Below are 15,791 nucleotides of genomic sequence, written 5' to 3' on the forward strand. Positions count from 1 at the left end.
GGGACGGGAAAGGCACGCGTATTTTTGAGAGTGCTTCATGCAAAGCATCTTTTTCTTTGTCAAAAGGGGGGGTCAACCGATGCCAGTCAAGTGGGGTGTGTGTGGCCCAGTTAGTGTCAACGAGGGAGACTGTGGTTGGAGTCCCCTCGCTGTGTCTCTAAAAGAACCAAGATGAACAAGTCATGGCTCTCAGAGGACTTTTCTTCCCCTGGGTCAGCCAGGGGACGGGAAAGGCACGCGTATTTTTGAGAGTGCTTCATGCAAAGCATCTTTTTCTTTGTCAAAAGGGGGGGTCAACCGATGCCAGTCAAGTGGGGTGTGTGTGGCCCAGTTAGTGGCAACGAGGGAGACTGTGGTTGGAGTCCCCTCGCTGTGTCTCTAAAAGAACCAAGATGAACAAGTCATGGCTCTCAGAGGACTTTTCTTCCCCTGGGTCAGCCAGGGGACGGGAAAGGCACGCGTATTTTTGAGAGTGCTTCATGCAAAGCATCTTTTTCTTTTTCAAAAGGGGGCTCAACCGATGCCAGTCAAGTGGGGTGTGTGTGGCCCAGTTAGTGGCAACGAGGGAGACTGTGGTTGGAGTCCCCTCGCTGTGTCTCTAAAAGAACCAAGATGAACAAGTCATGGCTCTCAGAGGACTTTTCTTCCCCTGGGTCAGCCAGGGGACGGGAAAGGCACGCGTATTTTTGAGAGTGCTTCATGCAAAGCATCTTTTTCTTTTTCAAAAGGGGGCTCAACCGATGCCAGTCAAGTGGGGTGTGTGTGGCCCAGTTAGTGGCAACGAGGGAGACTGTGGTTGGAGTCCCCTCGCTGTGTTTTACATGCTTTTAGAAGGGCATGAAATGGCTTGGAGGTTGACTTTCATCATATGCAAACTGTTGGCTACCAAAATGCTGCCTTTCCAACAACTGTGGTTATAGGCAATGAGGAACATACTGATGAAGATGAGACGCAGATACCCGATTGGGATGACAACTTAAATATTCGGTCAGGGCAAGAAGAAACTCGGTCTGAGGGGTAGGGGAGTGCAAACACAACAATTGATGATTAAGTTCTAGATCACACCTACTGTCAACCCACAGTCAGACACTCGAGGAGGTCAACAGAGGCGGTGGAGGAGGATGCAACCGACGTCGAAGTAACCTGGCGCCTTCCTGGACACAGTCGGAGCACTGGTAGCACGTCTACAACTGCATCCTCAGCCACCACTCTGCCTCTGAGCATTATTCGGGGTGGATCAACAGGTCGCATGGCCTCTAAGCCTTGCCTAGCCAGGTCCTTTTTTGACATAGAAAAAGATCGCCCAAATTATGTGATCTGTAAAATTTGTCATGGTTCTCTTAGTAGAGGTCAAAACCTCAGCAGTTTGACAACTTCTTCCATGAATCGTCACATGAATAAATATCATATGGCCCGATGGGAAGCTCACCGTGCTGCAATGCGGCCTAGCGGAGCGAACCATCCACCGCCTGCCCCTTCCAGTGCATCCGCGCGCTCGTCATCTTCTAGGACTGTGGGGACAGCTGTCACACCTGTTTTTCCACCCACAACTTCCACCACTGTAACCGCAACAGGCAGTTTGCTTGGTAGGTCGTCAGTTGGTTTGGAAGGGGAAACAAGTGAGTGTGTACAGCTCTCTCAGACATCGATAGCACCAACTTTGGATGAAGGCAACATCATGTCTCCGCCTGCACTTTCCTCACAAAGCTGCATTTTTCCAGGGACACCCGACTCAACACCGTCTACACACAGCAGCCAGATCTCTGTCCCTCAGATGTGGTCAAATAAAAGGCCACTTCCTGCGACCCATGACAAAGCGAAGAGGTTGACTCTATCCCTCTGTAAGCTGTTGACTACAGAAATGCTGCCTTTCCGCCTAGTGGACACACAGGATTTTAGAGACCTTATGTCTGTCGCTGTGCCCCAGTACCAGATGCCTAGTCGCCACTACTTCTCTAAGAAAGGTGTGCCCGCGCTACACCAGCATGTCGCACACAACATCACCGCTTCCTTGAGAAACTCTGTGTGTGAACGGGTGCATTTCACCACCGATACTTGGACCAGTAAGCATGGACAGGGACGTTACATGTCGCTGACTGGCCACTGGGTAACTATGGTGATAGATGGTGAAGGGTCTGCTGCACAAGTCTTGCCGTCCCCACGACTTGTGTGTCAATCCTCTGTCTGTCCAAGTTCCGCCACTGCTTCTGCATCCTCCACCTCATCTGGGTCCTCCACCTCCGCCCCAAGCCTGCCTGGTCAGGCCACCAGCGTTCTCACTGCGCAGAAGGAATCACGCACCCCTCATTACTATGCTGGTAGCAGAGCGCAACGGCATCAGGCGGTCTTTAGCTTGACATGTCTTTGAAATAGGAGTCACACAGCGACTGAGTTGTGGGCAGCTCTGGAGACTGATTTTGATAAATGGTTGTCTCCACTCAACCTGCAGCCTGGTAAGGCCGTGTGCGACAATGCTGCAAACCTGGGTGCGGCCCTTCGCCTGGGCAAGGTGACACACGTGCCTTGTATGGCTCACGTGTTTAACCTTGTTGTCCAGCAATTTTTAACACACTATCCCGGCCTAGATGGCCTTCTGACCAGGGCACGGAAACTGTCTGCAGTGCTCACTTCCGCCGTTCAACCGCCGCACCTGAGCGACTTGCATCGCTCCAGAAGTCTTTCGGCCTGCCGGTTCATCGCCTGAAATGCGATGTGGCGACACGCTGGAATTCAACTCTCCACATGTTACAGCGACTGTGGCAGCACCGGCGAGCCCTGGTGCAATACGTCATGATGTATAGCCTGGGCCAACGAGATGCAGAAGTGGGGCAGATCACCCTGATGGAGTGATCTCAGATCAAGGACCTATGCACCCTTCTGCACAGTTTCGACATGGCGACGAATATGTTTAGCGCTGACAATGCCATTATCAGCATGACGATTACAGTCATTTACATGCTGGAGCACACGCTAAACACTATTCGTAGTCAGGGGGTGGGACAACAGGAAGGGGAGGAACTACAGGAGGATTCATATGCGCAAGACACAACAACATCACCAAGGTCCAGACGTTCATCATCACCAACGCGGCAGGCATGGGACCATGGGGGACAGGGATCAACAAGGGCGCATGGTAGCAGGTGAGATGTTGAGGAAGGTGCAGGAGGACATGAAGATATGGAGGACGAACTGTCCATGGACATGGAAGACTCAGCAGATGAGGGGGACCTTGGTCAAATTTCAGTTGAAAGAGGTTGGGGGGAGATGACCGAGGAAGAAAGAACGGTTAGCACCTCTATGCCACAAACACAGCGTGGACTTGGTGCGCATGGCTGCGCAAGACACATGAGTGCCTTCTTGTTGCACTACCTCCAACATGACCCTCGTATTGTCAAAATTAGAAGTGATGATGACTACTGGCTTGCCACACTATTAGATCCCCGGGACAAGTCCAAATTTTGTGACATAATTCCACCCATAGAAAGGGACGCACGTATGCAGGAGTATCAGCAGAAGCTGTTACTCGATCTTAGCTCGGCTTTTCCACCAAACAACCGTGCAGGTGAAGGGAGTGATTCTCCCAGTTGTAACTTGACAAACATGGGACGGCCTCGTCATCTTCAACAGTCTACCCGTACCAGTAGGACCGTATCTGGTGCTGGTAACAGCAATTTTATGGAATCTTTTCATAATTTTTTTAGACCCTCCTTTGCAAGGCCACCAGAGACAACAAGTCTGACACATAGTCAACGGATGGAGAGGATGATACAGGAGTATCTCCAAATGAACATCGATGCAATGACTTTGCAAATGGAGCCTTGCTCCTTTTGTGCTTCAAATCTAGAAAAATGTCAAGAGCTCTCCAGTTACGCCTCGAAGATTTTGTCGTGTCCAGCTGCCAGCGTTGTCTCTGAACGTGTCTTCAGTGCTGCTGGGTGTGTGCTGACAGATAAGCGCACGCGTCTGTCCAGTGACAATGTGGACAGACTGACGTTCATCAAAATGAACAAGTCATGGATCCAGAAGGAATTTACTACCCCTGTGTCATCCTGGGGAGAGTAAATGCTTGTGGATTTGGAATGTGCTTGATGCAAATCAAAACATCCTGTTTGCAACTAGGGCACAAGTGCTGCCACTGATAAGGTGTCTGTGTGGGGCCCAATTTTTGGAAAAAAAGGGAGACTCCGCTTGGAGTAACCCTTGCTTGCTGTGTTTTTTAAAAATGATACAAGATGAACAGATCTGAAGGCAAGATGAAGCCAACATCATGTCTCCGCCTGCACTTTTCTCACAAACCTGCATTTTTCCAGGGACACCCTACTCAACACCGTCTACAGACAGCAGCCAGATCTCTGTCCCTCAGATGTGGTCAAATAAAAGGCCACTTACTGCGACCCATGACAAAGCTAAGTGGTTGACTCTATCCCTCTGTAAGCTGTTGGCTACCGAAATGCTGCCTTTACGCGTAGTGGACACACAGGATTTTACAGACCTTATGTCTGTCGCTGTGCCCCAGTACCAGATGCCCAATCACCACTGCTTCTCCAAGAAAAGCATGCCCGCGCTACACCGGCATGTCGCACACAACATCACCACTTCCTTGAGAAAATCTGTGTGCGACAGGGTGCATTTCAACACAGATACTTGGACCAGTAAGCATAGACAGGGTCATTACATGTCACTGACTGGGCACTGGCAAACTATGGTGAGAGATGGAGAAGGGTCTGCTGTACAAGTCTTGCCGTCCCCACGAGTTGTTTCAATCCTTGTTCTGTATGTAGAAGTTAATACACTGCTTCTGCCTCTTCAACCTCGTGTGGGTCCTCTACCTTTGCGCAAACCCTGTGTGGTCAGGCCACCCTTCCTTGCAACTGCGCACAAGGACTACCACACACCTCCTTACTATGCTGGCAGCAGAGCTCAATGCCATCAGGCGGTCAAAGTTTTACTTTGAAATGTATGGGAAATGTGAGTCACACCGCTATTACAGAGAATAGTAGTCAGGCAGGGTCAAAACATTAATTGAGGAACAGGAACAGAATGGGACGGCCAGGACTTAATCAGAAAACAAGCAGAGGTGAAATGCGTATCGGCCAACAAGGTACATAAACAGCAAGCAGGAAAAGTAGTCAGGTAACAAGCACACAAAATCATAAAACTGAACTGGGGGTAAAATTAACCAGAGGTTCATAGCTATGTCTGGCAGTGGTCTGCAGACAGGATGGGCATAAAAAAGGGTGTGGTGTCTTCCCATTGGTTGTAGCTGAATGATGGTATTTCATCTGTGAGATACCCACCAGCTACATTCAGCCAGAGATTCTGCATCTGTCAAGGTAATGCAGCCCAGTGGGTGAGCATAACCTGCGTCCACCTGCGCCGCTGGCATCGACTACTCTCCCATCATCAGCACTATTCATGAAAGGAACACGTTGTCACCTGGCGACCGGAGTACAAATTGACGGAGCGGACTCCGTTGGTGACTTAACAGCCGTGTGCGGCAATGATGCAAACCTGGCTGCGGGCCATCCTCAGGGCAATGTGACACACGTGCCTTTTATGGCTCACGTGTTGATCCGAATTCTCCAGCAATTTTTAAAACACCATCACGGCCTACATGGCCTTGTGCAGCGGGCACGCTCGCTATGTGCTCACTTCCATCGTGCGCACACAGCAGCTCAACAACTTTCATCACTCCGGAAGTCTTAGGGTCTGGCAGTTAAACGCCGGAAATGCGATGTTCCGACACGCAGGAATTGGAATCTGCACATGTTGCAGCGTGTGTGGCAGCACCGCAGAGCCCTGCTGAAATACGGTAAGACATATAGCCTGGGATAAGTTGATCCAGAGGTGGTGCAGATCACGCTGCTGGAGTGGTGTCAGATCAAGGACCTATGCACCCTGCTACACAGTTTTGAAATGTCGACGAAGATGTTTAGCACTGGCAATGTCATTCTCAGCGTGACAATTCTGGTCATCTACATGATGGAGCACACTGTAATTATTATTCGGAGTCAGGTGTTGGGACAAGAGGAAGGGCAGGAAGTACAGGAGGAGTCATATGCGGAAGGGATAACAAGATCTACGAGGTCCAGATGGTCAGCGGCACCTATGCGGCAGTCATGGTGAGGGAGAGGGATTAACAAGGGCGCATAGTATCAGCAAAAAGTGTTGATGAAAGTGCAGGAGCCCATGAAGAAATGGAGGACGAACTGGCGATGGGCATGGAAGACTCAGCAGATGAGTGAGAGCTTGCTCACATTTCGGTTGTGCGAGGTTGTGGGTAGAGGGCAGAGGAAGGATGCACGATTCTCACCTCTCTGCCACCAACACACCAAGGACTTGGTCCTCCTGGATGCACAAGACACATGAGCGCCTTCTTGCTGCACTACCTACATGACCCTCGGATTGTATGAATTTGAAGTAATCCTGAATACTGGGTTGCCACACTGTTAGATCCCCGGTACAAGACAAAATTTGGCGAACTAATTCCTGCCATAGAAATAGACGCACGTATACAGGAGTATCTGCAGAATGTGGTACGCAATCTTAGATCTACTTTTCCACTAAACACCAGTGCTGCACAGAGTGAATCTCAACACTTTGTCATGGATAGGAGGAAATGGTCTTTTACTTGTCCACATCGGAGGGACCGAGGGATGGCTGCTGTGCTGAGATGGCGTTGAGTACGGTGTCCCTGCACAGTTGCACTTTTGGTCATATCCCAAAATGAGTTGAAAAAGGACAGATGCTGTTGGAAAGGGGAACAGGTGTGTTGGAAAGGGGAAAAAAATTTTGGTCCGTGGATTTGGTGGTTAAACAACTGTAACATTTGCTGAAGAAACAACATCTGTTACAGTGGGACTGGCAGATTTGGATAAAGTGGTATATAATCTGTGACCGCTATATAACAAAAATTAATAAGAAAAGAAAGAGAAAGGTATATATCACCTTCAGCAGTCAGTGTCCACCGTGCTCCCAGTTGGAAAAGGAGAGGTTGGCAACTTGAAGGTTTGGTGGAGGATACAGAGCTGTGTGGCTATGAAACTAATAGTAGCCTGAACCGAGTTAGACGCCATTCGGATCTGGAGACTGTGAGCCCTGTTAGCGTCACAGGGTCCACATGCCCACCCAGCCCAGGAACTCCCTGTTAACAACACAGGGGCCATTGAGTACGCTGACCGTGTGCGTAGGGGCCACACCTGTGGACAGCAGGCGCATCAGCAGCAGCAGGCCTGTTAATGCCACTGGGCTGCACAAGCAGGACTGTTAGGACAGGAGCTGGTCTTAACCGTTCTGCGTTACCAACTGTGGTGGTGGCCTGCATCCACCACCCTATCCCTGCCTACCTCTGGCCTAAAGCCGCAATGGGTTCAACACATGGAGGTGTGCTCTTTCGGAGCATAATAGAAGACTGCGCACCTCCTTGTTGGCTCCAGCCCCTTTTATAACCTGGGTCCGCCCCAAACCAGGGTGAACCACAATGCACCTCCTGGAGACAAAAGCAGAGTGACACGTCATGAGTGGCATAACTAGCGTCCTATTTGGAAACGCAACTTCAATGATGACCTCATGGCTGCCATGACCCAAACACCTCACCAGTCATCGTCTGACCATCAATAATGCGGTGACAAGTCATAGGTGTGGGCCTCTGCAAGCCATTTGGGAGGACACCTGATGCCCTGTGGTCTATATGGGACCCCCACATCAGGGCCAGGGCCAAAGAGTTCATTACCGGACCTAGTCTCTGATGCAGGAAGTGCCTGAGCATGCTCAGTAGCATGAAATACAGTCTCTGAAAAAAGACTATCAGCTTTAGCATGGTGTCTAGGCACAAAACAGGACTTAGACCCGGCACAGAATGCAAGCACCTGTGCAAAGAGGCTTTTCACACTTAGTGTGGGAGCATGCGCTGTATCCCGAAATGAAGACTTAGCGTCAGGAATGGCACAGTCAGGCTGAGCATACTCACTAGGCGAAACACTGTAATTATGCTGCAGCTGGGGTACATCGGCACACGCATGCGCACTAGCTGCCTCTCCACACTTAGACGTGGAGGGGAAATTTGTCTTGGAGATGCTGTCTATGAACAGAAGGAAAAGCTAAAGGAAGCCTGACTTTCTATCCCTCGGAATTATGAAATGCAGCAATGAATTCCATGAGTTTGCTATAACATTAGCGTAGCTAAATGTGCATGAGGGTGTGATGTAGAGGTGCTAGAAATAGCTTGTCACCAGTGGGGCACTAATGGAATACAACAGCCAGTTCTATGATGCCACAAAATGGCAGTATTTTGTGCTATCATTATAGCTTATTAAAAACAGAGCACGAGGTTGTCATGCAGAGGTGCTGCACATAGATTTGCAGTAGTGTGAATAGACAAAAGTACAATAGCCACGTTTAGGATACAACTAGGTACAGTGAGTGTTTGCTAGTATAATGGCTGAGTTTAAAAAAGTTTGAGTGTGCAATGCAGGCAGACGTGCTGCAAATAACGTTCCAATACTGTGAATTGACAAAAGTACAATAGCCACGTTTAGGATACAACTAGGTACAGTGAGTGTTTGCTAGTATAATGGCTGAGTTTAAAAAAGTTTGAGTGTGCAATGCAGGCAGACGTGCTGCAAATAACGTTCCAATACTGTGAATTGACAAAAGTACAATAGCCACGTTTAGGATACAACTAGGTACAGTGAGTGTTTGCTAGTATAATGGCTGAGTTTAAAAAAGTTTGAGTGTGCAATGCAGGCAGACGTGCTGCAAATAACGTTCCAATACTGTGAATTGACAAAAGTACAATAGCCACGTTTAGGATACAACTAGGTACACTGAGTGTTTGCTAGTATAATGGCTGAGTTTAAAAAAGTTTGAGTGTGCAATGCAGGCAGACGTGCTGCAAATAACGTTCCAATACTGTGAATTGACAAAAGTACAATAGCCACGTTTAGGATACAACTAGGTACAGTGAGTGTTTGCTAGTATAATGGCTGAGTTTAAAAAAGTTAGAGTGTGCAATGCAGGCAGACGTGCTGCAAATATCGTTCCAATACTGTGAATAGACAAAAGTAAAATAGCCACGTTTAGGATACAACTAGGTACACTGAGTGTTTGCTAGTATAATGGCTGAGTTTAAAAAAGTTAGAGTGTGCAATGCAGGCAGACGTGCTGCAAATAACGTTCCAATACTGTGAATAGACAAAAGTACAATAGCCACGTTTAGGATACAACTAGGTACACTGAGTGTTTGCTACTATAAATGGCTGAGTTTAAAAAAGTTTGAGTGTGCAATGCAGGCAGACGTGCTGCAAATAACGTTCCAATACTGTGAATTGACAAAAGTACAATAGCCACGTTTAGGATACAACTAGGTACACTGAGTGTTTGCTACTATAAATGGCTGAGTTTAAAAAAGTTTGAGTGTGCAATGCAGGCAGACGTGCTGCAAATAACGTTCCAATACTGTGAATTGACAAAAGTACAATAGCCACGTTTAGGATACAACTAGGTACACTGAGTGTTTGCTAGTATAATGGCTGAGTTTAAAAAAGTTAGAGTGTGCAATGCAGGCAGACGTGCTGCAAATATCGTTCCAATACTGTGAATAGACAAAAGTAAAATAGCCACGTTTAGGATACAACTAGGTACACTGAGTGTTTGCTAGTATAATGGCTGAGTTTAAAAAAGTTAGAGTGTGCAATGCAGGCAGACGTGCTGCAAATATCGTTCCAATACTGTGAATAGACAAAAGTAAAATAGCCACGTTTAGGATACAACTAGGTACACTGAGTGTTTGCTAGTATAATGGCTGAGTTTAAAAAAGTTTGAGTGTGCAATGCAGGCAGACGTGCTGCAAATAACGTTCCAATACTGTGAATTGACAAAAGTACAATAGCCACGTTTAGGATACAACTAGGTACACTGAGTGTTTGCTAGTATAATGGCTGAGTTTAAAAAAGTTTGAGTGTGCAATGCAGGCAGACGTGCTGCAAATAACGTTCCAATACTGTGAATTGACAAAAGTACAATAGCCACGTTTAGGATACAACTAGGTACAGTGAGTGTTTGCTAGTATAATGGCTGAGTTTAAAAAAGTTAGAGTGTGCAATGCAGGCAGACGTGCTGCAAATATCGTTCCAATACTGTGAATAGACAAAAGTAAAATAGCCACGTTTAGGATACAACTAGGTACACTGAGTGTTTGCTAGTATAATGGCTGAGTTTAAAAAAGTTAGAGTGTGCAATGCAGGCAGACGTGCTGCAAATAACGTTCCAATACTGTGAATAGACAAAAGTACAATAGCCACGTTTAGGATACAACTAGGTACAGTGAGTGTTTGCTAGTATAATGGCTGAGTTTAAAAAAGTTTGAGTGTGCAATGCAGGCAGACGTGCTGCAAATAACGTTCCAATACTGTGAATTGACAAAAGTACAATAGCCACGTTTAGGATACAACTAGGTACACTGAGTGTTTGCTAGTATAATGGCTGAGTTTAAAAAAGTTTGAGTGTGCAATGCAGGCAGACGTGCTGCAAATAACGTTCCAATACTGTGAATTGACAAAAGTACAATAGCCACGTTTAGGATACAACTAGGTACAGTGAGTGTTTGCTAGTATAATGGCTGAGTTTAAAAAAGTTAGAGTGTGCAATGCAGGCAGACGTGCTGCAAATATCGTTCCAATACTGTGAATAGACAAAAGTACAATAGCCACGTTTAGGATACAACTAGGTACACTGAGTGTTTGCTACTATAAATGGCTGAGTTTAAAAAAGTTAGAGTGTGCAATGCAGGCAGACGTGCTGCAAATATCGTTCCAATACTGTGAATAGACAAAAGTACAATAGCCACGTTTAGGATACAACTAGGTACACTGAGTGTTTGCTAGTATAATGGCTTAGTAACAATGAGTTGTAGTGTGCAATGCAGGCAGACGTGCTCTGCAAATGTCTTTGCACTAGTGGGACTATAGCAAAGTCCAATAGCCACGTTTAGGATGCCACTAGGTACACTGAGTGTTTGCTAGTAAAATTGCTTAGTTTAAAAAAGTTGGAGTGTGCAATGCAGGCAGATGTGCTCTGCTAATATCTTTGCACTAGTGGGACTATAGCAAAGTCCAATAGCCACGTATAGGATGCCACTAGGTACACTGAGTGTTTGCTAGTATAATGGCTTAGTTAAAATGAGTTTGAGTGTGCAATGCAGGCAGACGCGCTATGCAAATGTCTTTGCACTAGTGGGACTATAGCAAAGTCCAATAGCCACGTATAGGATGCCACTAGGTACACTGAGTGTTTGCTAGTATAATGGCTTGGTTTTAATGAGTTGGAGTGTGCAATGCAGGCAGACGCTCTCTGCAAATGTCTTTGCACTAGTGGGACTATAGCAAAGTCCAATAGCCACGTATAGGATGCCACTAGGTACACTGAGTGTTTGCTAGTATAATGGCTTGGTTAGAATGAGTTGTAGTGTGCAATGCAGGCAGATGTGCTCTGCTAATGTCTTTGCACTAGTGGGACTATAGCAAAGTCCAATAGCCACGTATAGGATGCCACTAGGTACACTGAGTGTTTGCTAGTATAATGGCTTAGTTAAAATGAGTTTGAGTGTGCAATGCAGGCAGACGCGCTATGCAAATGTCTTTGCACTAGTGGGACTATAGCAAAGTCCAATAGCCACGTATAGGATGCCACTAGGTACACTGAGTGTTTGCTAGTATAATGGCTTGGTTTTAATGAGTTGGAGTGTGCAATGCAGGCAGACGCGCTCTGCAAATGTCTTTGCACTAGTGGGACTATAGCAAAGTCCAATAGCCACGTATAGGATGCCACTAGGTACACTGAGTGTTTGCTAGTATAATGGCTTGGTTAGAATGAGTTGTAGTGTGCAATGCAGGCAGATGTGCTCTGCTAATGTCTTTGCACTAGTGGGACTATAGCAAAGTCCAATAGCCACGTATAGGATGCCACTAGGTACACTGAGTGTTTGCTAGTATAATGGCTTAGTTAAAATGAGTTTGAGTGTGCAATGCCGGCAGACGCGCTATGCAAATGTCTTTGCACTAGTGGGACTATAGCAAAGTCCAATAGCCACGTATAGGATGCCACTAGGTACACTGAGTGTTTGCTAGTATAATGGCTTGGTTTTAATGAGTTGGAGTGTGCAATGCAGGCAGACGCGCTCTGCAAATGTCTTTGCACTAGTGGGACTATAGCAAAGTCCAATAGCCACGTATAGGATGCCACTAGGTACACTGAGTGTTTGCTAGTATAATGGCTTGGTTAGAATGAGTTGTAGTGTGCAATGCAGGCAGACGCGCTCTGCAAATGTCTTTGCACTAGTGGGACTATAGCAAAGTCCAATAGCCACGTATAGGATGCCACTAGGTACACTGAGTGTTTGCTAGTATAATGGCTTGGTTAGAATGAGTTGTAGTGTGCAATGCAGGCAGACGCGCTCTGCAAATGTCTTTGCACTAGTGGGACTATAGCAAAGTCCAATAGCCACGTATAGGATGCCACTAGGTACACTGAGTGTTTGCTAGTATAATGGCTTAGTTATCAGTTGGAGTGTGCAGAGGACAAGAGGGTACAGTGGCAGGATTGTGGTGCTCTGGGTAGAGGAATGGAAGCCTGCCTTTCTATTCCCTCCTAATGGTGAAATGCAGGTAGGAAATCCCTGACCTGGGCTACACAGACGCTGTTGCTGTTTGCAGGACCTGTCACCTATGGCTCTCTGACCCTGCCGGTTGGAGCCCTTAAAAGGACTGCTATAAAGTGCTCTCCCTAAGCTGTCTAACGCTGTGTATGCAGCGCATACAGCTGTATCGGCTATAGGACTCAGGAAGACGGAGCTGCGACAGTGATGTCTGACACCAAAGACGCAGAAGGCAGATAATGGCGTCCGTGAAGAAAATGTCCGGTTTTATAATGCAGGGACATGTGACATGCAGATCCTATCACACATGCCGTTGCTTCTCTGGCTCAAAGTCCACTTAGCTGTGTGTGTGTCTGGGATTGGCTGACATGCTGGCCCGCCCCACAAGACGCGCGCGCTTAGGGAAGGAAGACAAGAAAAAAAAAAAAAAAAAATGGCGATCGCCATTATAGAAACAGCAGTGATCTGAAGGCGCTGTTCACGCACACTATACACTGAAATGTGATAATAGTTTGATTCACAGAGTGACTTACACTATTACAGCAGAAACCAAGCTATGATTTAGCTGTTTTTTGGCTGCTAGAACCGTTCTCGAACGTTTCTAGAACTACCGAGCTTTTGCAAAAAGCTCGAGTTCTAGTTCGATCTAGAACATGCCCCAAAATCACTCGAGCCGCGAACTGGAGAACCACGAACCACGAACCGCGCTCAACTCTAGTGGTGAGTGACTCTTTATATGCAATGAAGTGCTCAGTGGAATGAGACTTCTTCCATCTGCGCTCAGCAATTCTGGAAGCCCGTCTCAGTTCTTTAGTCTGACTCTGTGCCAGGGTTGCCTGTTGATTGTGCGGGTTTTGGTGTGTGTGAGGGGGGCAGCTGATTGGAGAGCTGTAGAGATGGTAGTGTTGTATAAAGTTGCAGCAGCATCTGCATCGTGTAAAAATGCAATGTTTGTAAGAGGGAGAAGGGACTGAGAAAGTGCGTGTAAATCAAGGTGTTTGATATTTCTGCAAGGGTGTGAAAGTTTGTGGAGGGGGGGTTGCGTACTTGGAGAAGAGAGGGAAGTGAATGCGAGTAGGTTGTGGTCAGACAGGGGGAGAGGTGAGTTAGAGAGGTTAGATAGGGAACAGAGGCGAGTGAAGATGAGGTCCAGCGTGTGGCCATCTTTGTGAGTAGCTACAGAAGACCATTGGGTGAGGCCAAAGGAGGAATTGAGTCTTAGAAGTTTGGAGACAGATGAGTGGGAAATGTGTATAGCAGTATTGCCTATAGCATCCAATCAACTGTCCAAACAGACAGTATATTACCTCCAACATCCAGTTTGTGTGTGTGTGTGTGTGTGTGTGTGTGCATAAACAGCTCTTTCTGTGTGTGTGTCTTTTGGTGTGTGTCTTTTGGTGTGTCTGTATCTTTCTGTGTATGTGTCTCTTTCTGTGTATGTGTGTCTCTTGTGTGTGTCTTTCTGTATTTGTGTCTCTTTCTGTGTATGTGTCTCTTTTTGTGTGTGTGTCTTTTTCGGTGTGTATGGGTTGTTTGGTGTGTGTCTTCTTCTGTGTGTGTGTCTCCTTCTGTGTGTGTCTCTTTCTGTCTGTGTGTTTCTTTCTGTGTGTATGTGTCTCCTGTGTGTCTTTTTCTACGTGAGTGTCGCTTTCTGCTTGTGTGTCTCTTTGTCTGTGTGTATGTGTGGGTCTCTCTGTGTGTCTCTTTCTCTATCCATAATAGGAGTCTATAATAACAGATCCATTCCCAGCTCCATTGACTTTAATGTAAGCAGTTTTTTGGCGAATAACTATAAAGCGCGGGGTTTAATTTTCCCCTCAAAATATAGACTGTGATTTTCCGAGTGAAATGAGGCGGCTGTGCAAAATTTCATGACTGTAAGGGGTACTTTGCATGCTGCGACATCGCTAGCCAATGCTAGCGATGGCGAGCGCGATTGTACCCGCCCCCGTCGCACATGCAATATTTTATGATAGCTGCCGTAGCGAACATTATCGCTACGGCAGCTTCACACGCACTTACCTGCCCTGTAACGTCGCTCTAGCCGGTGACCCGCCTACTTCCTAAGGGCGCGGGTTGTGCGGCTTCACAGCGACGTCACACGGCAGGCGGCCAATAGAAGCGGAGGGGCGGAGATGAGCGGGACGTAAACATCCCGCCCACCTCCTTCCTTCCGCATAGCCGGTGGAGGCAGGTAAGGAGATGTTCCTCGCTCCTGCGGCTTCACACACAGCGATGTGTGCTGCCGCAGGAACGAGGAACAACATCGTATCTCCTATTGGTGCGACATTATGAAAATGACCGACGCTACACAGATCACCGATTTACGACGCTTTTGCGATAGTTTATCGGCACACTTTACACGTTACGACGACGTTACCGGCGCCGGATGTGCGTCACTTTCATTTTGACCCCGTAGATATCGCAGTAGCGATGTCACAACGTGCAAAGTATCCCTAAATGCGACGGTGCAGATTCATTTAACGGACACACACACATACATACACACACTCAGCTTTATATATTAGATGACAATGGGAAAACTAATCCAGTGTTCCTAAATAAACCAACACAACATAGGACTTTGCCAATCCTCCATCCTGATGGGCTCACTTGCCTATGTATTCTTTCATAATCTGTGGGTAGTCTCCATTGTAAAGTGGATTGGCAAACCATCCAAAATTAAATTGTACAAATCTTTCTGCAGCTTCAATATCCTTCTGGCTGGAGATATCCACGGGTTCTCCCCACTCTGTAGTCAGCGAGATCCCTATCATTCCTGAAGAAGAGGGAGAGAAAAAACAATATATACATTTTTTCTACATTTAATATAATATCACATATATTCAGTTTGGTAAAATCCTACATTGTGGAAATAGCGTAAAAATAGAAATAGACAAGAGAATGTATATTATTTCCTCCTATATATGTATTAATAAATGGGATTTGAGGTCTGAGTTTGGTTCAGTCGATCTGTGGGGTCCGGTTGTTGCAGCCACACTAATGCGATGTAAAAACAGCCGGTTTCAGTTGGCCGTTATCATAACGTAACGTTATTTTGCATCTATATAAGGCAGCATCCACACTTGCATATTTAGGTCATTACTTTGCATCAATATTTGTAAGCCATAACCAAGAG

At 46.7% G+C, this 15,791-nt stretch overlaps 1 protein-coding gene across 1 annotated transcript in view; it reads right to left on the reverse strand.

The window, feature by feature from the left end:
- LCTL (lactase like) overlaps positions 1 to 15,791 on the reverse strand; it is a 91,950-nt gene that overhangs the window by 34,145 nt on the left and 42,014 nt on the right. The window contains exon 8 of the mRNA XM_075346059.1: positions 15,270 to 15,431. Coding sequence (XP_075202174.1) covers positions 15,270 to 15,431 — 162 coding nt within the window. The remainder of the gene's footprint in view (positions 1 to 15,269; positions 15,432 to 15,791) is intronic.

The sequence above is a fragment of the Anomaloglossus baeobatrachus genome, chromosome 4 (genome assembly GCF_048569485.1).
Source record: "Anomaloglossus baeobatrachus isolate aAnoBae1 chromosome 4, aAnoBae1.hap1, whole genome shotgun sequence".
Classification (NCBI taxonomy): domain Eukaryota; kingdom Metazoa; phylum Chordata; class Amphibia; order Anura; family Aromobatidae; genus Anomaloglossus; species Anomaloglossus baeobatrachus.